Here is a 24,494-nt window from a genome sequence, read left to right on the forward strand (position 1 = left end):
TTCACATAGAGCTCAAAATTTAGTTAACAGTCTCCATTTGATTTTACGTAATCAAGTGCCGGATTTCCTCTGAATTACACAGGATCCGGTCACGTCCAATTTTACCTGATTTACGCAACTTACAGACCTGGCCCCGGTTGTTCAAAGGCCGGATAACTTTATCCAGTGGATAAGGCACTATTCAGTGTCTAAAATATACTTCACGTTAAACGTTAAACGTTGTCCAAGGTTTTCGTACACTCCCAAACTTAACTGTAGTTAGAGTGTGCATATTCGCTTGTACAAGGGGAAATACTGAAATCTTTGCACAGATTGAAAGTGTCGGATAGTGACTTATCCACAGGATAAAGTTATCCGGCCTTTGAACAACTGGAGCCTGTACTTTAATTTTTCTGGAGTTATTTTCCGCTTTTTTCGACCCCAACCAGTGTTAGCTCGCTTGAGGAAGATTAAAGATGAGGTAAAAAATCAAACAAGCGAGGTTTTACGTAACGTTGAAAGTTTCTTAACAGTAGCAAAAACAACAGCTAGAATCACGTTTACACAAAGAATTACAGTTTTGTAATCAGATTAAAATGATTTTACGTAACCAAGTGTTTTTCTATTCGAGACATAGCATCCGGTCACTAGGTATATTTCGATCACGTACGTTCAATCCATTGAGAGTTTTTTTTTTATCTGATTTACGCAAGTTACAGATTGGTTTTTTTTTGTGTTTTCCGCTTCTCTCGGACCCCAGCCAGTGTCAACTCAGGTTTAACAAGATTAAAGATTATGTAAAAGGTCAAGTGAACCAGCCAGCACGAAGTTCTTGGACAGCTCATCTGATTGGCTAAAACAAAGCAAACAAAATGTAAAAATACATAAAACAATTGCAGAGCATTGAACAAACAACAGACACAATGGACCCTACAAATAGCCCTGAATTAATAGAGCTGTATGATTAATACAGGTTCAAGGCTTAATCAAATTAGAGGTTCTTTAGGAGCTGTTTGCTGGATTATAAAAAAAACATTGATGAAAATAAAACCATAGAAAATGACAATGGTGCAAAAGTCAGGTCCAAGGCTTAAGAGGTTCTTTAAGAGCTGTTTGCTGGATAAAAGAAAAACAATAGTGAAAATAACACCATAGAAGAAACGTTGCTACAAAAACTATCATATTAACAGTCAAAAAACAGCAACTACATCCAAGATACATTTTAAAATTTCGTTAGCAGACTCAAAAGATACCCCTTACCCCAATACGTGACGGAGTGTTTGTCTTGTGAAGTAATATAATCTGGCCATTCACTTTCATAGAACCTTTTTAAACAATGGAAGATTTTTATCTGCTTTAAGGAGCTTAAAGGTTTCTATTCATTCGATTCTTTTGACCCCCTTTCGTATGGACTCGATAGTTTCCTAATTCGTGCCATGCCAAAATTTCGTTTGTCCTCGGCGAAATCAATGTTATGTTTTGTTACAGGCGGCATGTCGGATTACTTAACATAAATTTGTCCTTACAATTTATCTTGCTCTTCGGCCCAAGATGGTTAATGAGAATAACATGACGTGATCTCCAAAAGTAAAACGTCTTGATTTTCTAGTACCCTAAGAAATTTTTTGAGAAAAGTGTTGTGAGGAAAATCTGTAGACTGCTAATAGTCGTTCTTTCCCTCAGGTACAGAAAGCGTGCAAAACTTTGGAAGCAATGTGATCTGGCCACTTGATATATTTGAATCACTTTCAATAGACATTTTTTTTAACAATGAGAGATTTTTATCTCCTTTAAGGTGATTAAACATTATTTTTATCTCAGGTATTTTACCGTAATCGATTTTTTACCCAATTCGTGTCCACTCCATAGTTTTGTGCTCTGGCAAAATTTCGTTTGCCACAGTTATTCAAACTAGACTGCAAACAGTTTTCTTCTTCTTCTAACTTCTGTAGCGCGCGCGATGGATCAAGCGATCGAGCCGCGAGAAACGCGGACGTCCTCTCCCCAATCTCTCCTCGTTCCGGCACTATTATAATTTGCGTAATTTTACTGTCACTTTGCGTGCGTGGTCTGAGGGAAAAAGTACGACTGCTCGCAGTCCGGTCTATATTCAAACAAGCAGCATGATAAAATCAGATCTTAGGGAGAACAGGGAGCTGTGAACATGCTATATTTTGTGACAAGCTGTATGTCGCCATTGAAGCCTAGCTTAACGGTGACTAGCATTTAACTTCTCCTTACAATATCTCTAGTTGCTCAAACCAAGACGGGTAATGAGAATAAAGTGTATGATCACTAAAGGTAAACTGTCAAATAGAAGATCCTCGCAATTAGTACGAAAAGAAATCCTGAAAAACTTCAGGCTTGAACGGGATTCGAACCTCTGCGATGCCGGTTGGCGGTGCAGTGCTCTACTAACTGACTGGCTATCAAGCCAACTGGGAGCTGGTCATATTGTGAGTTCGTAATATACCCGTGAAGGATAAATTAATGAAAGTAAATATATGAAACATATATTTTGAACTGCGGATGAAAGATCAAATAGGAGAAAGATCCTCGCAGTTAGTACGCAACTTAAGCAGTGTCTTAAAGATAAAGGTAAACTGTCTTGATGTTTAAAATATATTTTACCAACAAATAGTATCCTAAGAAACATGTGGAGAAAAGTGTCACGAGGAAAACATCCTAAGGCTAAGGCCTCCTCCGCAGACGACGTTGTTTGGCTCGTCACGTTACGCAATTCACCACGTGGAGAGGAGTGCGTGACGTGACGTCTGCGTCAGAAGTGCGTGAGTGACGTCTGCGTACGAGGCTAGCCCGATTTATAAACATCTGTGGTAGTGCTACAGATTTTTTGAATCAGGCCGGTTTTCACTCCGCGCAACACCAACAGAAGAAGAATCGGCCGACAAATTTTAAGGTACAAATCGGCCCGAAAAATCGATACGTGTAAATTAGGCTGAAGACTGCAAGTAGTCCTTTATTTTTCGCAGGTATAGTAAAGCGAGAGAAACACCAACAAACCTTAGTCTGAACTTCATAGAGGGTAACCTCCCTCGCAGACGCGCTTTGGCTCGTCACGCAATCTTTCCTCCCAACGTTGCGGATCCGGGAGGAAAGACTGCGTGACGAGCCAAAAGAGCGTCTGCGAGGCAGGTCACATAGAGGGGGGTTCACACTGCTTTTCGGCGACAAAACGGATTGTACATTAACACTGCATCAACAACATTTTACGTGACTGGTACAAGTTCACCTACCCCTGATACTGCTTCTGTCATCTTACGAGAATTCTTACCATAAGCGGCCAGCTCCAGGCACTTTTCTGCTTCCCCACTGGTGTCCGCTCACGGGAGCTTCGACTTTATTTCCCTTTTTGTGGAACGAAAGGAACCTACCGACAACACTGGCCAATATTTCTCCGGAATGTCTAACAAAAAATAACGCGAAAATTACACATTTGTAAACTGGATCTATATTAGCAGTTATCGTGAGATTGTATTGTCTTTGTTTTTTGTGCGAACCTCACTGCTCTTCATAAAAAAGTGTTGCTCTTGTACTCAGTAGTTTGTATTTACATGAAAAGCAGTGAGGTTGTAACAGAACAACTCCAGCCTTGCTTCCACTCAAAGAACAGGCCGCGACCCACGCAACTGTAAAATGAGCATTTTCTTGAATAAATTCTGTTTCAATAAAAATGTGTTTCTTTCAAGTCTATGGCGAGCAGCTCACCGGATAATCGACTTATCACACTGTTTGCATTGAAGTTTTCCTAAGCTTGTGATCGTTCATGACTTGACTCTTACCACAGCAGTCGCGTTAACGCGCTTCTCTTTTGTGTGTACCAGCTCATGGCTCTTGCAATTGCTTGAAGTGGTAAAACACTTTGGAAGAAACGTGCTGTTGTAAGGCTTATCTTTTCTGAGTAAACTATCCTTTTATGTATCTTGCAATAGAGCGAAATCACGCGTTTACCTTGGTTTTACTTTACTACCCTCTGTGATTGGTTAGCACTGAGATCTTGCACCACTTTCTCAACCAATGAGAGACTTGGTCGCTCGCGTTTTCCCGCGCTGTACGCCGGTCACATCGCATTTGCCTTGAGCTCTGATTGGTTCATTCCATGCATTATTGCCAACTTTTATATCGTGGGGGAATGGGCACGAGTCTGTGTATTATGGGCTATGGGACATAACACTCCCACAGCCAGAAAGAGCACACCGAGCTTTACAAAATCCTCAAGTTTGGTGGGATTTGGGCCAATATTGAACGAGATACAGCCATTCCAAGAAATGTATGGATAGCCGGACGCGACGGACAATTTGTCCGGCGTCCGTATGTATTTCATAGTAAAAATTGGAGTTTTTGAATGGTTGTATCTCGTCTAATATTGGCTTGATTAACACCAAACTTGAGGATGTTGTAAAGTTCGGTGTGCTCTTTCTGGCTATGTGGGTGTTGTGTCCCATATCTCATATTAGTATATTCTCAGCTCCGACTATTGCATTTCTAGTTCTCTAATTGGCTCAAAAACTCCGACTATGAGCCATTAGCATACCTCAGTGACGTAACGCGCAATCTGATTGGCTACACAGGTGCCGTCTATCGATCGATAGACGGCAGTTTGTCAGAGCGCGCACGATTTAGCATGTATCATTGCACAAATATATCAAAATTTATGAAATAAATGTTTTTTGCTTTATAGATCGATCACTGAGGTATGTTAAAACAATTAGACGGCTCGCTCTTGGTTTCTATCGCTTTTGATAGTTGGCTCGGGGCTTCGCCCCTCGCCAACTATCAGCCGATGGAAACCTCGAGCTCGCCGTCTAATTGTTAAATACACAGACTCATACCCAGTCCCCTACGGTTGGCAATGCTTGATGCTTCAGCTTTAGAATAATACTCGAAATTGTGCCAGCATAATGTGTCAACCCCCTAAGTCAGCCTACTAAGTCTTATACATCTCAAGACACTTTAAAAGGCCATTTCCGAGCTGCTTTGAACCTCATTATGAAAGCGAGGCTTGGCATATAGTTTTTTTTTTTTACGAAAATTAGTTTTCATTCACATGCAAACAGAACTAATTTTCACATGAAAAGCTTTGGTGGACACTCAAAACAAGGCTGGACACCTTATGGTATTTACACTATGTAGTATTCTTAATCGTGATATCCTTGACGTAGAAGAGAACAGAAGCCTATTTGTTAGACAGAGAACTGAGAGAATAGAGCTCCATTTAGACAAAGAACATCCGTTTTGGGGGGTTTAGCGCTGATCTACACAATTTAGGCCTAAGTACTGATTTAAAAACGGTGAGCTGTCATTTGTTGTCATGGCAAACTTTATGAAAAATGTTAAAAGTTTTCATTTTCGCCAGATAGCCCTCGTTAGTCTGGCGGATATGGACAGGAGATATGAAACAAATTGCCCGGGCTCGAGGCGTACCTTAATTTGATTTTTTAACCTTTGTTTACCATTTGAAATAAGATTTCTGTTGTGTAAAAATCATAAGGTGTCCAACCTTGTTTTGGGGTATCCATTCTAGTAACAACCGAAAAGCTTTGCCTCGCTTTCGTAATGAGGTTTAAAGCAACTTGGAAATGGCCTGATTGCGTAAAACACGTTCTAAAACCAAGCGTCGTATTCTAAAATAGCCAAATTCTGGCAAGAAAATAGCTTTTGCAACGTATTTTTGCAAGATTTGCATTAATCGGCTAGTTGAATGGCAAAATTGTGGCCAAAACAAGCAAATCTTACCGGATTCAAAGCTATGCTTGCAATATTTGGCTAATAAAAAGAATACTTTGCCAAACTTTCAACTGGTTTTGCAAGATTTGAGAGGAAAATGATTTTGTTTTAAAATACGCTGCTTTCCTCTCTGCAGACTAAATGGCCATGGAAATTTTCACGTCAGAATTTTTAGCTAAAGAAAAATGGCCACGGACATTTCCAACGTCAGTTTTTGAGTCATAAGCAACATGGAAATTTTGAACGCCATTTTTTGAAGGCAAAGACGCGGAAAATGGCCATGGAAATTTCCACGTCAGTTTGTGAATCCAAATACAGGAAAAATGGCCATGGAAATTTCCACGTCAGATTATGAATCCAAATACAGGAAAAATGGCCATGGAAATTTCCACGTCAGTTTGTGAATCCAAATACAGGTAAAATGGCTATGGAAATTTCCACGTCAGTTTATGAATCCAAATACAGGAAAAATGGCCATGGAAATTTCCACGTCAGTTTGTGAATCCAAATACAGGTAAAATGGCCATGGAAATTTCCACGTCAGTTTGTGAATCCAAATACAGGAAAAATGGCCATGGAAATTTCCACGTCAGTTTGTGAAACAAATGCAATATTGACATGAAAAAATTCAACCTCAGATTTTTTAATCGAAGTATAAATTGCCTTACCAACTTCCAGCGCCGTTCTTTGTTGCGTCGAGAGAAATACATATTAACCGTGCAAATTATGAACGACCGTTTTCGATACGGATGCAAAATGACCACACAGCTCTTAATTGAAAATGATTATCGGCTTTCGCCCTTCAACTCGTCCCTTTATATAGAAACACCTGAATAAATGAGAGAAACTCAGATTAAAAATTTATGTATAAAGTTTTAATACTCATATTTTCACATCAAACTTAGTGCACACTTATCGGCCTTTATGGCCAAGTTACCATTATTGCTCACATAAATCCATTTAACGTAGCCGAAAACAAGCCGATGATATAAATCTCTGTCAGACCACATGGCTGGCGATGCATCTACGGCTCAGTTTGTTATGTTTGCTTTGTCAGCCTTCTTCTAATCATACAAAGCTTTCCTTCGTCTCTTTCCACAACAATGCAGTTATAACACTTGTATTCACCGCATGTCATTGCGGCTGATCCTGGAAAAGCAAGAACAGATAGACCTTCTTTATTTTATTTTCCATATTCCACAATGTAAATGAACATGTTCTTTGTCAAGAGATGCATTTTCGATGCCCACTCAGTTTTCCCTGAGTTGAAAACCGAGCGTACAGTTTAAGGCAAGAAAGCCTTATAATAATATTGTTGTCTTTGCGAACAGTAGATGCTGCTTTAAGTACCCTTTTTTTTATTTAAACATATTTTATTGTGGAAGTTTGCCCTAAGAGAAAAAAAACTCATCGAGAGGGCTCACATCGAAATGACCTTGAATTGAAAAATTAACATTAAATAATAATTAGTCAAAGCGGCAGCAAAATAAACAAAAAGCAACATTAAGCAATGCTAACAGGTGGAAAACACACATCTAGGTACTTTTATAAAATCTCTTCGATTCAGATATAAAAGACTGGACATGAAAAAATAGATCATTATTTTGCTTAGGAGAAAGTAACTGTGATCCAAACAGAAAAACTGATACTATTTGTGCTTTAGACATGGAAAACAACCTTTCAGCAAATATGCGAGCAGCAGAGGAGAGCAGATTAATTGTAGGGGCAGAATAAAGTGGACGTTCAAGAAGAAAATGCTTAATTGTCTCACTGTAGAAACCACAAAAACACAGGGCGCTTTCTTTGCAACCTACCCTTGTATGATAACATTTAGTCAACTACAATAACAGTGCTGTCAATGAGTTTTGAAGTAGACGTCCCGACTGAGAAAGTAGTCGGCAGCCTACTTTTCGAGTGCCAAAGGCGCGAGCTTCCTAGGGGGGGTCTGGGGGCATGCCCCCCCACCCCCCAGAAAATTTTAAAAATTTAGATGCTTGGAAATGCTATTTTCAACGTTTTCCAGACTGTATTTGGGCCTTTATAAGAACAATTAAAATTAAGACTATATTAACCATATTCTATGTTTATTACAAGCGTTCTTTTCATCAAAATCTCAATCACTGGGTTTTGGAAAAGAGTGAAATGATAAATCTTCAACTGCTTATTCAAAAAAATACATTCAATGTTTTAAGTTCATGTTGTCCTTTTGACTTTGCCCTTTGACGACCTGGTCAGGTGTACACTAATTGGTAACAATACTGAAGTTAAAGTAAGTTGCCCATATCAGATTCATATAAATTAAGCACTTTCTTCTGACATGCAAAAGCCTGGGATCTAGTCCTGTGAAAATGTCCCAGGCGTTCCACGACCCTTCTATCACCTCGATCTGCTTCAACTTTTTATACTTCCACCGAAAAGCGGGCGAAAGGTTAATACGTTTAAAACTCCTGAAATGTGCCTTTACTTAGACCCAGACGTTTGAACCGGATGTTTTACAATTATTTTTGCGGGATCTTTTCATTATTTTAAGCCGGTTTCTTGCTGGATCCTGTTCTCTGAAAATGTCGCACCCTTCGATCAATTTCCATCGCGCGTGGCAAAGTTAAACACGATTTAAACTCCTGAAATGCGCCTTTATTTCGACTCAGACGTTTGAGGCGGATGTCTCACAATTATTTTTGTTGAATCTTTTCCTTATTTTAAGTTTCTTACCAAAATTAACAGTAAAGTGAGACGAAAGTAGCCGGCCGAAGATTGGCCAGTAGCCGGCTGTTTTGGCCGGCTACCGGCCCTTATTGACAGCACTGCAATAATCACGCTGGTGCTTACTTATACCAGGACGCTTTTTAAATGGTTGAGTTCAAACCAGGAGAAAATTTATTGTTCGTTAGGCCTGTTGTTGGAGGTGTGAATAAAACACAATTGCGTCTGCGATTATCGATACCGTCCAGTAATGGAAATGATTAAGAGAATCCGATAATTAAATCAAGGCTGATTTTTAATATTATTTTCACAAAACTTGTTTATTATAATAACCATTTCGAGTACTTGCTCCACTGCAAAGATCAAGGATCCAGCTGTCCCGACATGCATATAACGTTATTAAAGTCTTGTACAGGGCCAATGGTTTCTCTTTGCTGTATCGTGACCCTGCGTCAGGGTCCTTTTGTACCTTCTCAGGGGGGAACATAAATGCATTGCTGACCCGTCGATCTAGCTTATGCTCTCCACAGTGACATATAACAAAAGGAAAGATCTCTTCTGCAAGTCTGTCAATTTCTATAAACAAACAAAAGCGCACAATTTAGTGGAAGGTGATGTAATTTACAGATTTTAAAAGGGTGTTGTCCAACTTTCAAACTTTCAATCATGCTGGTTTCCCTGGTTTTAATTTTCTAGTTCTCCCATTCACCAAAAAAAGAGAACCCATAACAGAGCTTTCCTTAGTTTCAAGCCAATTTCAGGGCTGTTATTGTTATTGTTGAGAAACATGCAACAGATTATGACATAATAGTGTAAGCCAACACCAAAAGAAAATTGTTGGAAGTTATATTCCGCTTAACCATGACCTACAATTGTCTTCAAATTATCATTAAATGATGTTGATGATGATGGTGATGATCAGCGTTCAACAATAAATGCTAGCACCTGTATATAAAGACTTTAGCTAAACTAATTGAATCGCATACATTGTCACAAAATTTGAATTGAACTCTCAACTCTAATGGATGAATACCTTGGCCTCTAAGGGATCTTTCCGCGTACTGAGTGTATCCGATCTCAAATCCCATACCAGCGCAACTTTTGACACTGTCTCAAGGAACTTCAATACTCCTTCCTTCCAAGGAAACACGACCACATGAAACACCTTAATGTTGTTCCTCGTGTTCATCGATCGTACGTTCCGAATAAACTTCTCCGGCTTTTCCTCGTTCCAGTCCTAGAGTTATAAAAAATATGGTAATCGATAACTACTGCTACAAGAAGCAAGAGAACAAGCCGATAGTACATACTAGCGTAATTGCAAAAAAAAAAAAAAAAAAGAAAAAAACTGTTAGAAGTCCAAAGCAGATTGCTTGTACATAGATAAAAAGAGAAGCCTAAACGCTCGACTGCTATCCCCAGCTTTCCGGCACCGTGGGCTATTTCGAAAGGGGGCGTTAGGAATTCTCCTATCACAAAGGATAAGTGACGAATGCTCGCGGGCCTTCATGAATTCGAAATGACGTCACTAAACCGGTCATCTCAGAAACGTGCTGCAGAAAAGTTAACCTTAAATTCAGCTTTATAAAAGCAAATTGATAACATTTTAGTTCCCCTTGAAATATGTATAGTACCTTTGGAAAATTCAAGAATATTAAACGCGATCCTGTGAAGCTTGGCGTCTCCTCCATTAATGAAATGTTATTCATTACTTGGACGTCAATACAGGATAGAAAAATTGAATTCTTTTCGCCGCCGGGTGTTATTATTTGCACTTCACTGGACGATTCCTGAGCAGATCCTTCTTTACTTATCTCCTCCTCCCACTTTAAGGCCCGTACAATGTAATTTTTCAAGGCGTCAGACGATGACTTCTTCTCTTGCCCACGGAAAGCTTGAAGATTCTCTTCCTTGACCCATTCTGGGAATCTGGGAAAAAATGATGATGATGAAGATTCTATTGTTTTTTACCCCTATTAAGCGACCACTAAGAATTTAATACAGGTAACTTTGGATTTGTTTTGAAGAGCTATAGTGACAGATAAGAGTCCGAAATCAAAGGTGACAATTATACAATACATTTTTATTATTGTCTTAAATTCTGTTATCACTTCACTAAGTGATATTTTTTTTGTATTGTGCTAATACAAACACTGTAAGTCATAATCAACACATAAATACTGTGCAGTGTAAAGGGCGTCAAATCGGATATAGCTGGGTTCAAGCTGAACAACTGGAATTGGTAAATCGATAAGGTTCTAATCGGGATTTATGTTAAAGGTAAAGATTTTTACTAACTCAGCTATTGCTTTGGAGAAGTTAGAAAGTATATTACTAAACACCTTGTCAAACTCATTAATAATTCATCAAGCCAAAACAAAGCAAATCACTACCGTGAAGGAGGTTTAGAAATGTGATCTTACTTATCATAAAATTTTGTGAACTTTTGCTTCGAATTTCTCCAAGAATTATCAATAGTTTGAGAAGCTATATTAAACACTCGAAAGAGTGTCTTCTCCTATTTCCAAACACCTCGAAGTTGGTTAAAAAATCTCGGCTGCGCCTCGTTTTTCCAACCTACTTCTCGGGTGTTTGGAAATCGGAGGAAACACTCTTCCTCGTGTTTGATCTATTACTTCCCACAATGGTTGCACTGCTGTGGTTTCTGTCTGGTGTGTATTGCTTCGTGTCTCTTTCGATTTCCCGAACGTGAAAACGTTTTCTCACAGTGGTTGCATTTGTAGGGTTTTGCTCCGGTGTGCGTTTTCTCGTGATCCTTAAAACTTGCTGCCGATGCAAATGTCCAATCGCAATGGCCGCATTTGTACGGCCTCTCACCAGTATGAATTCGTTCATGAACTTTACGACCATACGCTTTTTCACAGTAGCTGCATTTGAACGGTTTCTCTCCAATGTGTTTTCTTTCATGGCGCCCACGCCTTTCTGACGTTTTAAAACACATTTCGCTGTACACTCTGTTTTTCTTTTATAAGAACCTTTTTTATAAGAACGTCGAGGCTGAGATTTACCAAAATTTTAAGAACGTATTAAGAACATTCCTCAGGCTAAGAGTCGATTAAGAACGTTTCTTATTTTGCTAATCTGCCAAATCAAGATAACAAATGTAAATTAACCAAAAACTTGAGGGCATGTTTTGCATACCATTAACAATAGTGACACACATCTCGGTTTGTCATAATCAGCAGTTCTTGATACCACATCTCTACAGGCAATGCACTTTGATAGGTTTCCTGGTCACGTCCTCATTGATTTACTGAAATGCATGTAGTGTATACCATGTAATTTAAGAACATCTTAAGAACGTTTTCAGCCTCAAATCGCAAAAAAAATATAAGAACGTTCAGCCTCAGCTCCAAAATTAGACGTTCTTATAAAAAAACAGAGTGTAACTACACTTGTACGGTGACACGCCAGTGTGCACTCGTTCGTGAATTTTACGATCTTGAGAACGTATAAACGTTTTCTCACAATAGTTGCATCTGAACGGTTTCACGCCGGTATGTATTCTTTCATGCATTTTAAGATATACCGAGCTTCTAAACACTTTATCGCAATGGTTGCACTTGTAGCAGGCGCGTAGGTAAGGGTTAGATAGGGGTGTTCGTTGAGCCCCAAATCTTGCTGAGCGCCGCAGGTGCTCTTACTAGGGGGGTCCGGGGGCATGCTCCCCCGGAAATCTTTTAAAATCTAGGTTCCCAGAAACCTCATTTCCTGCATTTTGAGACCCATTTTAGGCAAATCACAAATTTGTTTTACAGCAGCTTTTTAAGCTACATAAATCATTTCTACGGCATAATTGTTTCAACTTAAACAAGAAAGTTCAATGTACATTCCGCGCCCTGTCAAGTTCTGATAGCTATTCGATCTGCTGATAGTCATACACCAGGCTGGTAAACTGCATCATTCTCGGGTGTAGGCCTTCGAACAAATTGACTCTCTCGTCAAGATTGACAGGTATATCATATTTGATATGCATTAGAACCAGGGCGGACATTCTACTCTCTCGCATGGTACACCTCATGTAGTTATTCAACCTCCTCATTGTGCTTTTTCTTCCGCCATTATTGATCTTCAAAGGGGGTTCGTTCGAACCCCTCGAACCCCCCCCCCCCCTCCCTCCTACGCGCCTGTGTAGGGCGACACACCGGCGTGCATTCTTTCGTGAATTTTACGCCTTCCTGGAGCTAAAAATGCCTTGTCACAATAGTTACATTTGAACGGTTTCACAGAACTGTGAATTCTTTGGTGCCTCTTTCGACATACCGCGCTTCTAAACACTTTATCGCAATGATTGCACTTGTACGGTGCCTCGCCGGTGTGTATTCTTTCATGAATTTTACGCCCTGCTGAATATAAAAATGCCTTGTCACAATAGCTGCAGTTGAACCGTTTCACACGTACAGCAGTATGTGTTTTCTCGTTCTCATCGCAATGGTTGCACTTTGATATGTTCGCTAGAATTGTAGCAGGCCGTTGTTGGTTACTGCTCTCTCCCCCTCCTTGGGTCAAATACATCCTTCAGAACTTTGCAATCAGCAAAGAAAAAGTTTCCTATAAGAAAAGAAAATCTAATAAATGATCATAAAATCCTCATACTTTTGCCTAAAAGGAAAGAACCCTTTTAAAGAATTACGGTCACCTCGCCACCAGGGAGTCTCGCCATCAACCAACTCGCCACCACGAAACGACCTCGCCACCAGCCAACTCGCCACCAAGCGAAGCCTTCTCGCCACCAACGATCCACTTAATAAATCTAACACTAAACCACAACGCGAAGCTCTAACTCACATAAAGCTTAACATGGACACGTTATAATAATAATAACAATCTTTTAATAGGATGTTCCATCACAAGAGTGGTTTACATAGAGGTCCTATTACTAGATGTATGTTATATGATGCAATTAAAATATAAAAAATTTAAGCTAAAATCGATATATATGATACAATTAAAAATATAAAAATTTAAGCTAAAATCGAGAAATAATTACAACATACACACTGCAAGGATTAAAAACAAATACTTAACTATAAAAAGCAGAAAAAAGACACTTCTTAAAGATTGGAAAACTTGCTGAGTTTCTTACAGTTCTCTCTAACTCATTAAAGTCTTTGAAGCAGTGGTACCGCGAACGATGTTTTCCCCAATTATATTTGATTTTGGGGAGCTTGATAGTATCGTTATTGCGCGTATTGTAGGAGTGCATATCACTCTTTCTCACAATGTCCAAAGAATGATTAAGTTGTCCATTAATACACTTGTATGCATATATACATCGATGACATTTCTTACGTTCTTCAAGATTCAGCCATCTCAAGCCTGTTAATGCATCAGTGGATGAGGAGTGAGGTGATCTATCTAATATCAACTTAGCTGCTTTGTTTTGCAGAATTTGCAATTCCTTCATAAGTGAGACATTGTCCTTGTCACCCCACGTTGGTTGTTTTGTAATGGGTATCCGGTCAGATCGTTCCAAGTCAGATCGTTCCACAAAAAAGTCAGATCGTTCCACAATAAAGTCAGATCGTTCCACTCAGAAATGGTTATATAAAAAATTAGAACCAGTATACCAGACTGACAGCCGCAGCTACAAGTACATCAGAAAGCTGATGGCGCTGCCCTTCTTACCAGAAGCAGACATCACGCCCATGTTCCAGCGGCTCAGTGACAGCGCCACCACCGCTAGCCACCAAGCACTTGTGCAGTACGTGAGAGACAACTGGGTCTCAAGTACAATGTGGCCTCCCTCCTGCTGGTCCGTCTACATGCTGCCCACAAGAACCAACAACGACATCGAGGGGTGGCACCACAGTCTTAATCGAAGAGCCAACAACCGAGTCCACCTTCCCTTCTACAAATTTGTGTCTTAATTGTGTGGTTCTTTTTTTTTTAAGTCCTTTTTTTAAAGTCCTTTTTCGTTTTATAGTCAAACACTTTGAGAGACTTAATAAGTTCGATTTTTTTTTGCGATTGGTTCGGCAATCGAATATAATCGAAACTGCATACAGGCAAGCAAATCGATGAAAATTATAGTCGTCCGAACTGCTATTTCTACTCGACTTATTTACTCGAGTTTATCCCCTCGTTGGTGGTTGGTTGGCTGGTGGCGAGGTCGTTTCGTGGTGGCGAGTTGGTTGGTGGCGAGACTCCCTGGTGGCGAGGGGACCGGATACCCTTTTTGCATTGTTTTACTAAAACTGACATGAATGAAAGACGTACAAAATATGCACATATATGCCATGCGGCACCTACAAAAACTGCATTTCTTGCCCTATTTAGACCCTTAGCAATACAGAGCCTTAAAAAGTCTAAAAACAGTCTCAGATTGCATCTTGGATAAACAGTTTTCATGCAAACATTAGGGAGCTTAAGCAACGACAATGGCAATGGCAACGAAAACGTCACCTGAAAAGATATATTTATTTCATCTGACTGTGCTTCTTCTTGATTATTTCAACTCGCTCAACTTTTACAAAAGTTGCAAACTATCCAGGACCCAAATTTTTAGGAGTGGCGTGCAAGTTAAGAAAAAAAAAAAAAAACAATGAAAAATTCACTGTTGTGCGTTCACATTCTCCACAAAATCTTAAATGTCGCCATTTCACGTTGTTGTTTTGCAGAGGATGGCAAAGAAATGTACTAAAACGTAAAACGCATGTGCAGAGTGATTGTTTTTGCTCATTAAACCTATTGTTTTGCGGCGTTGTCGTTGCCGTCGTCATTGCTTAAGGACGGTGCCTACTAATATTGAAGTATTTTTGTGCGGTTTATGACTATGCGGGAAAAGCAGATCTTAGCAAGGGCTATTGGAATCCAAAAAGAAAATTGGGGGTAACCATGCATTTTTCAGAGATAACTAAGCAATAGTATCTCTAAAAAGGGGCCAAAATATAAAGCAATGTATGGGAGTTTTTTCCTAACTTGAAGCTTAATTATCTCTGAAAAGTGTATGGTTACCCCCAATTTTCTTTTGAGATACCAAAAGCATTTGTTAAGTTCTGCTTTCTCCGTATAGTTTTAAACCGCGCAAAAATATTCCTGTATTAGTAGGCACCACCCAAAGGAAACCCTAGTGCAGTAACAATAGTAGGCACCGTCCTTAAGCTTCCTATTCTCGGGGAGAGCCTCCCCTCCCCTCTCGGTCTCTCCCGTAGCTAGAGGGCCATCCTCCCTCCCGCATATCCACCCAAAGGAGGCACATTGTACATTGTGCCTTGTTGCTAGCCTGTATAGCGGGTGTAAATGGGGACGGGGAGGGAGAGTAAGAAAAAGTGAAAGAAAAGGGGGGGGGGGGGGAGGACTGGGGACTTTTTCTTGCTTTCCCTCCTCTTCCCGATTCAATTCAATTCAATTCAATTCAATTTCATTCACACTTATTCGAATGAAATACAATATATTTTATAGTAAGAAAAAATTAAACATGCAGAGCAATTTTAAGTGATTTTACCTTCTAGGGAAGAAGTGCGTAGTGGCCGAAGGAGCAAGGCTTTCGTGTTGGCCACTACCTCTGTGCAGTTACAAAAAAAAGGGGGGAAGTAGAATTATAACACTGGTTGTAGAGCTCTGCTAGTTAAATTAGGCTTGGGAGAGGAAAATACATCAGTAAGGGAAAAAAGTGTTTACAGCAAATACATAAGTATTTAGTATACGTTAAATTCATATATATTATTTATGTTTGGCTATCAAGTAGAAAAAGTTTGTATTTCTTCTTAAAAACATTGTAAGGCAGATGACTTCCCCATGCAATTACATCTGTTATGCAGGTAACTTTTTGTTTTCTGGCTAGACTGTTTGCGATGACAAAAGCGAAGGGCTTGACCAACAAGGATCCTCCAAGCAGTCTACTATATGGCAAGCTTTGTTTGGTCCAACCTCTCTAGGGTCCAAATCAAATGGGCCCTTTGCAGCATATGGTCACACGGTAAAAACCGTATATTTGAACTGTGGATGAAAGATTGACATGGTAAAGAATCTGCCATGCTGGAGAGTGGGTTGCGCACTGGGACATCCAAAGCAAAGCGACTTCATCCAGTCAAACTTGAATTTTCTTTGTTCTGGATTTCCTACTGTGTAGTTTGCTCTCCAGCATAGTGAATTTTGTAGCATGTGCCCGTTTTAGCTGCAAAGGGCCCATTCTACAATCGACCCCTTAGAAGGTTCTTGATTAATTACATGGTTTCCATGAAGAGAATCTGTGAAAATACCCCTCCCCACACGGAATTTACAATACAGAATAGCAAATCTTGAGAAGCGTCTTTTTTAGTCTTGTTTAGGCCGATATATTACGAGACGTCAGAGAAGTGAGGGACTTCCCGGGGACTTAGCTTCGAGAAAGTCTAATCAAAGGCCAATGGAAAACACTTGATTATTTTCTTTAAACACTAATACTCAAGGTGAAGGGTAAAAAGATTAGCTGGTAAAAACTAACAAATAGACTTACCGGTAATACAAGAGGAAAACAACTCTCCGTCTCTCCTGTCCTTTATCCAAGTTTATTTACCTGTCCAGGTTCATTCGTGACAAGCTGGCGTGACAACGACTTGTGACTATGGCCATGATCCTATCACGTGACATTTGGCGCGGCCATTTGCAACCATCAGTCCCGCGCATCAGTCGGTCAGTGCATTCCAGTGGCTTTGTGAGAGTATTTTCTCGCAGAATCGTTTTTTGATCTTTAGGTAAGTGCATTTGCCAGTTTATAGTATTTTATATGACTATAATACTGTAAACTGTGACTACGGTGTGTAAGAGCATCCCAATCTTTATCATTTACGAGAAGAAATAGTCAAATCTCTAACATCAGCGACACGCGGCATTGCGTTTTTAACTTTTCTGGCCTTAAGCCTTTCTTCCCCTCCTTGACAAGAGCTATCTATTTGATTCATTTGAAAGTTCAAAATGGTGGCTGATAGTGTTGAACGTTTTTGGGTAGGGATGTGCCGCTGGGACTGTGAAACCCTTACCCTAAACCAGACCAAGTTCGAGGGTCCCCAATAGGTTTTTCGGGATCCGGGATTTGGCTTTTTTAAGAGTCGGGATACGGGATTTTAGCGGAAAATAGCAACGATATTCGGGATTAGATTTAGGAACGGCACGCGGGATTTGACGATTCTACGAAGCGGGATGCGGGAAATGTTACTCTAAAGAAATGAGATCTGGGAAGTCCGGTGTCGAAAATGTACAATGACAATCTAGTTGTCACCCTCCTGGACGAGAAAAGAAATTTACGGGTCCTATGTCTTTTCAGATAAAATTTCTTCAGTGCTCCTTGAGACCTTGCCGTTAACTTGAGCCGATAAGCCTGAACAAATTCCACAGAGCATAAAGAAACTAATTCAAACGGCTCCGAATGATAAGAAAACCTCCATTCGATAAATTTGAGTAGTTTCCTTCATGATCAAAGTCAAAAGGTCAACAGAGAGATCTAACCACATTTGATCGAAAAGGAAAATCTCTCAGAAACGTATTCAGTAAAGAACTTAATCCAGAAGTCTAAGGTACATTAAGCAACCAGTGGGAGTCGTGTTTGGTCTGTCATGATACCTTTTCAAACTCTGTTACAGTGCCACGTTGTGGTATGTGAGTAGCAATGCTCTTCAGACTTTGATGGCCATTATCCTTGACTGAAAAGTTTTCCAAGGATCAACGTGATAACAAAGACGGCCCTCACAATTTAATTGAAAGAAAAAAGAAAAAAAAAGTAAAAAGAACAAGCTCTCAAAAGAAATTGCTGAACTGACTTATTGACTGACTTTATTCGCGGGAAACTTTGAAAACGAGTCTTGAATGAACGATGACGTCCTTTATAAAGTGGAAAGAAATAGAAGAAATAATCTTACAGCTAATTTCTCAGTGATCAAAGACCAGTGCAAAGATCAGTGCTCAGATTTGCAGTGAGAATTTATATCCAACTGAAAATGCCTTTTTTCGTCGAGGTAAGGGGCTTGGAAAAACTTATGACCTGACTGGGATCGGGATTGGGCTAAAACAGCGGACGGGATTATGGGATTGAGGGAGAATTTTGTCCGGGATGGTGGGATTGAAGAACCCTATTGGGGACCCTCAAGTTCAGCTAAATTTTGCAACCCTATATTGAAAGTATACTAGACTAAGGACCAAAATCCCTACCCTATCCAAGACTCTCTATTTCCAGAAACGTAGTCAGCGTCACAGTCCACAGGCAATTGATCCTATTCTAGACAAAACTCACTTATTTCTATACCCTATCCCAGACTAAACTGCTTGAAAACCATAGCCTTCACAGTGGCACATATCCCCCCCAGAGGCAGAGGCCCCAATCCTCTCACGGCTGACCTAACAGAGAGTTTTGCTCGTAGACTACATGAAAAGTTTTGTCAAATGAGAATGTACGGAAATTAATCGATGGGTTTTAAACAGGTATATTAATGTGGCTCTTCCATTTTTAAGCTAACCCTTTAAGCCATAACAATGATCAGCATCAAACTTCTCCTTGTAATGTCAATGTTTATTCAGCCCCTGAGGTTATGAGAATTAAGGATTATGATCACCAAAGGTGAATTTCCTTGATATTTTAATAAGTTCTCCCTAGTACTTTTATAAGAAAAGTATGGAAACAAGATAGGAGAATTTGTTCCTTGATATTAGGGGATACTTGGAGATGTACAGAGTAAGGAAGGTATTGGCAGCTTGCCATGGGCTGATAAGCTGCCAAGTCAGCTTCAGACTCTACTTCTAAAAATAGCCCTGTATTCCTTAGTTCATGCACAGGTAATACAAAATTATGATGTAATACAGTGCCAGCAGAATATGTTGATCAGGAGTGTAGGTAACCTCATCCCTTTGAGTGATACAAAAGGTTTTGGTATTCTTTAACGCTATTAAGTTCGGTTTACATGTATGTTCACCAACGTTTCTGCGGTGCTTCCTTCTTCTACATGCCACCCTGAAGAAGGCAGCACTGCTGAAATGTCGGTGAACATAAACTGAACTTAATAGCGTTAAAGAATACCAAAACCTTTTGTATCACCTGAAAAAGACACTACGCAGTTTTAACAATAATTATTACCAACCTCGTCCCTTTGCCAACTTGTACCCCATTAGTAACTTGTGTCATCCAAAGCTTCTTAGTGGTTCAGTAAATTGTTTACAAAAGTATGCTGGAAAGTACGTTGTTGGCTCCGGGCAGATACACTGAATTTTTTGTGTGTGTGTGCGGCTTGGTTCTCCAAACCCTGACCCTACTTCAGAGCAAAATATGTTATTGTCCGGTACCCTTTTTCAGACCTGGGGCCCGTTTCTCGAAACTCCCGGTAACTTACCGGGCCTGATAAGTGTCTTTGGTGAAAAATGTTACTTAACAGAAGTCAATTTTTGTTAGCTTTGAATACTAAATTTCAAAATCTTATAATTCTATAAACACATTGGCCAAGTACCATGTCTGTAATCACAGAGTAATCGGTGAAAAAAACATTTAAAAATATACTTACCAGGCCCGGTAAGTTACGGGACTTTCGAGAAACGGGCCCCTGGCCTCTAAAATTTGTGTCTGTTATCTGGAGTCTATACCTGTCTTCAGAATCTCTGACCAAAGTGGTTAAAATCTTTACCCTATTTCAGACCAAAACAGCTCAAAACTCATACCCTTCAATGGTGATGCGCATGCCTATATAGCTAACATAGGGGGATCAATTCTCTCCCCCCCCTCCCCCACCAGGTGTTGGCTGTACATAATTACGGAATTCAAAAATGGTGTCAAAGAACGGTGATGTTTACTTAATTCAGTTCACGTGGTGCTTCACTGAATCACCATTTGATATACACTTTTTCAAATCCCTTGTATGACTTTTGTTTGTATTTTAATTTGGGCTGCTCATTGGTTCTTGTGATGCATTCTGATCAATAATATTACAGGCAACGCAAATTTTTTAATGGAATCTACATGTATTGTCAACTATCAGCTTGGTGTCTGCCGTTATTAATTGTCAATTTATTGTCCACAGCTCTTCTGAATAAATTTCTGCAAGTGTAACATTGTAAGAAACAGTCTTTGGCAAGTATTATTTTCAAAAACAGCAACATTTATGGATAAAGAGGAACAAAGTCATTCCAGAATGACAACAAGGCATCAACGTAGATTGGCCTCAGGGCATTCCATAGAGCAGCAGCGTTATGATGAAACAGTATTCACCCATGTTTGCCAGATGTGTGGAAAGTTTTTTAAAGGTGAAGCACTTCTTGAAGAACATAAGAAAACCCATGTTGGGAATAGCTTATTGTTCTACCATTGCAGTTATTGTGATAAAAGTTTCAAAGTTTTTAGTTCCTTGCAAGGGCATGAAAAGAGAAATCACATATGTGGGCAGTGTGGAGAGAGTTTTAGGGAAACTGTAGCCCTTGTGAAGCATCGAATAACGCATGCACCAAAACCCCACCAGTGTCTTGAATGTGGTATGTGTTTTCGATTAAAGGCTGAGCTTACAGCGCATTGTCGAAACGTGCACCAAAAAGAGAATAAAGAAGAAGAAAGAAGAGAAATAACATACAGTTGCAGTACTTGTGGAAAGTGTCTTAAAAGCAAAGAATCGTTGCGTGACCATGAAAGAATACACACTGGGGAGAAACCTTATGCTTGTAGGCATTGTGAAAAACCTTTCAGGACATGTTCCGAAAGGGGTGCACATGAAGGCACTCACAGAGATAGGAAACGTTTCAAATGCAGGAGATGCGGCAAGAGATTCAGGCGGCGTGCACATTTGAGGTTGCATAAGAGAACGCACACTGGAGAAACACCATTTGCTTGTGATGTGTGTGCAAAGGCCTTTAAAGAACGTGGACATCTTGCAAGACACAAGAAAATACATACTGGTGACAGACCTCACAAATGCAAGCACTGTGAAAAGACATTCATTCAAGCCTCAAATTTGAAAGTCCATCTTTTACGGCATTCTGGCGAGAGACCATTTGTTTGTTCATTGTGTGATAAGTGTTTCACTCAAAATCGTCATCTTCAATGCCATATGAAGAGACATACAGGAGAAAAACTAGATAAGTGTACTCATTGCGACAAGAGTTACACAAACTCATTTAACCTCAAGAGTCATCTAAGAAAAAAACATGGTGTTGAACTTTAGGAACAGATACGGACAGCTTAGTGTATTCAAGTGTTTGTGTCTTCATGAGTTACTTGTTTACAGTTATTTGGATGGATTGTTAATTTACAGGTTAAAATTCAAAATTAATGATTATGATGCTAGATACTATTCCATATAAATGTCATGTTTATGTGTTGTTAATTTAAAACCAAGAGGACAGTTGTTTTGGTTTGTGCGGGTTCTCTTAGTGCTGATGGCAGCAAAAAGAAAAGTTCGTTATTTTAATGCTAAATTTGCTATCTAACAAATCAATAGCAGGTTTCTATGGTCTATACTCCTACAGACCAACCATAAAATGAAGTCATAAAATGTTCAAAACTCAAGTGGATCAGTCACTGCCAAGAACATTTGATTGTCTATAAGAGTAATAATAGACCACAGAAAACTGCCACTGATTTACAAGTAAATAAGTGTTTTTTTTACAATAACATGAAAAATGTATGAGCAGAATTGACTTTATTTTCAATTAAAGAAGTAATAATGGTAATGGTAATGCATTTATATACCGCATTTTCTATTCATATATATATATTCAAATGCCGTTTACATCAGCATATGTCCATTAGCGACCTCATCCTACCCTCCCAACCCATGAAATCATGAAACAGCACAAAGACCAGACCAGCACACCGGGAACTCCATGCCCTACTCTTTGCGATTAGTGTCTGGGGTCTTTAACGTCCCACAGGGTTATGAACATTGAAGTGTTGTGAGACGGGGCCTACGGTTTATCGTCCTTATCCGAGAAGACTAGAAAGTCTAACCATTTGCAGATGTCATTACAAAGGCAGCACTTTCTCCTCAGTTATTTAAAGTGTTACTATGACCAAATTTTTACCTCTTGAGTTTTAAGGTTTATCACAGAGAATTCTAGGAAAGATTAAAAACGCCGTTTACCGTTTCTAAATATCTGCATTGGTTCTGGAGATACAGCTGTATTTAAGTTGGAAAAATGTGTAAAATATGTAAATGAGATGACTGATGACATCATATTCTCAACACAATATAACATCAAGTATATAAATAGAGCTATCTCAGTCAATTTACAGCAGAGACCATTGAAACCTGGCAGGCTAATAGTTCTAAAGGCAATACACCTACGGCTATAAAAAATTCGGTTCCCGTGGCAACCCACTCTTTTCCAGTCCCCTCCAGCCTGATTTCAATATTTTAGTGATTTTTAGCTTGAAAAACATTTAACAAGGCCACGAACTCGACCTAACCTATTTAAACACTTGCTGGATCATGCAGATGAGGCACCATTGGCAAATATAAAAATAGAATGCCAAAGGTGGCCAGCAAAGCTTTAAGTATCAGGGAGGACTGGAACCCAGTATGTTGCCATGGTAACAAAAATGATAAGCTCATATTATGAAGCGCACCTGGAACAGTGTAACTGCAAAGAATCAAGCATTTCTGATACAAATTGGCTGAGATATCTTTTTTCATAATATTTGATCAAAATTCGGTTGAGTTTATGATGTCATCACTTGGCTTATTTGCATATTTTAAAAACTTGAATATCTCTGGAACAAAAAGAGATATTTGAAAATGGTAAACAGCATTCTTCTTCATGTACATACTACTTGTTTATGTTTTAAAATGGCCCAGATAAGAAAGACGCGAATTTCGTCATAGCACTTTAAAGACCCTGAGTGTTGGTCCTGCCGGGGTTTGAACCCATGACCTCCGGCACGGTAGTCTGATGCTCAATCAACTGAGCTAACCGGTCGGCGGTTATGCATTACTGTACATCTGGTGTCATTTTTACTTTCTGTACTCTTACAAACAATAGCTACGAACCAATCAGTGTGCAGGAATTTTGAGTGCAGTTATTGTTTTCATGTGGTAGATGATTTAAGTGCTGGTGCAAGGGACTGGTTGCAGTTTTTGTAATTTAATTAGTTTGTAGACGTACAAGTTATAGAATGGGCCTGTAATGGTGGGAGATTATGAATATAACTCATATTCATTGCAACATTGTTTGTACAGTGTAACTGTTGGGCGTCATGATCAGCTGTAGTGCAGTGTCCTTAATAGTGAAATGTCCATAACTCATAGACCTTTGTCACCTGGGGCCATGTTTAGTCTCAGAAGAATAAAAAGCTTTGTTTTTGTACAGCAAGCCTCACCCAGAGGCAAATTTAGTGCAAGGCTTGTCTTGCAAAAACAAAGCTTTTTATTCTCCTGAGACTCAACATGTCTGGCAAGTGACAAAGGTCTAATGTAACTTTGTAAAGACGTGTTGTCTGCGTTACTTCTAAAACATTTGAATTTGACGTAACATGTCAAACTCAAGGAAGAGTGTTTCATTTGATTTCCAAACACAGCTGAGAAGTGTTTTGAAAAACTGAGGCACAGCTTTATCTTTTTTTAACCTTTTTCAGTGCGTCTAGAAATCGGAGGAAAGGTTCTTTTGACTGTTTGATATAGTGAAAATTGTGTTGCTTCAGCAAATATTAAATTTGCAGAGTAATATTTTTCTTGATGAGTACCAAGACTATCAGGTTTTTTAGTAATTTAGGCTGCGTCGACCCAGTCGTCTCTCACATTATGCAAATTAAGCATGCTGAAAGGTGGTCACCCTTTCACGTTCCCATGGTTACAAGTGCTCATTCAAATGCAAACTGCAAAGAGCCCATGGAGGTAACCTCCCTCGCAGATGCTGTTTTGGCTCATCACGCAGTCTTTTGTTGGGAGGGAAGATTATGTCACGAGCCAAAAGAGTGTCTCCAAAGGAGGCTATTGTGGATGAGGCAGCATGAAATGCATGATGTGTGACCAAAATTTCCCGAGGGTTGGACTGTCATATGAAAGGGGCAGCATGCTCGTGGAAAATTTTGAATTAAACCTCTAAAGAAGGAGACTGATCTGGGTGTGGCCCAAGCTTTATCTTTTTACCCCCAAAAG

General features: G+C 39.6%; 2 protein-coding genes across 7 annotated transcripts; one reads left to right on the forward strand and one right to left on the reverse strand.

Annotated features, from left to right (window-relative positions):
- Window positions 1–489: 489 nt before the first annotated feature.
- Window positions 490–16,966, reverse strand: LOC146472212 (uncharacterized). 5 transcript variants are annotated; one of them, XM_085119627.1, is made up of 6 exons: window positions 16,892–16,957; window positions 12,853–13,002; window positions 10,065–10,359; window positions 9,464–9,667; window positions 8,776–9,006; window positions 490–832 (listed from the first exon to the last, which is right to left on the reverse strand). In XM_085119627.1, the coding sequence occupies exons 4-6, from the start codon at window positions 9,516–9,518 to the stop codon at window positions 693–695; spliced, it is 426 nt and encodes a 141-aa protein (XP_084975753.1). In that variant the 5' UTR covers window positions 9,519–9,667; window positions 10,065–10,359; window positions 12,853–13,002; window positions 16,892–16,957; the 3' UTR covers window positions 490–692. The 5 variants fall into 5 exon arrangements, 3 of the variants coding, with proteins under 3 accessions (XP_084975753.1, XP_084975754.1, XP_084975752.1); XR_014866597.1 differs by lacking the exon at window positions 490–832 and adding an exon at window positions 6,401–6,556; XR_014866596.1 differs by lacking the exon at window positions 490–832 and adding an exon at window positions 6,564–6,876.
- Window positions 16,967–17,067: 101 nt separating this feature from the next.
- On the forward strand, window positions 17,068–24,069 carry LOC146472213 (uncharacterized). Of its 2 annotated transcripts, XM_085119618.1 has the most exons (3): window positions 17,068–17,129; window positions 19,190–19,258; window positions 20,433–24,069. In XM_085119618.1, exon 3 carries the CDS (start codon window positions 20,514–20,516, stop codon window positions 21,561–21,563), a length of 1,050 nt encoding a protein of 349 aa, XP_084975744.1. In that variant the 5' UTR covers window positions 17,068–17,129; window positions 19,190–19,258; window positions 20,433–20,513; the 3' UTR covers window positions 21,564–24,069. The 2 variants fall into 2 exon arrangements, with proteins under 2 accessions (XP_084975744.1, XP_084975743.1); XM_085119617.1 differs by lacking the exon at window positions 19,190–19,258.
- The last annotated feature ends 425 nt before the right edge of the window (window positions 24,070–24,494 follow it).

The sequence above is a fragment of the Pavona decussata genome, unplaced genomic scaffold (assembly GCF_977016875.1).
Source record: "Pavona decussata unplaced genomic scaffold, jaPavDecu1.1 SCAFFOLD_100, whole genome shotgun sequence".
Classification (NCBI taxonomy): domain Eukaryota; kingdom Metazoa; phylum Cnidaria; class Anthozoa; order Scleractinia; family Agariciidae; genus Pavona; species Pavona decussata.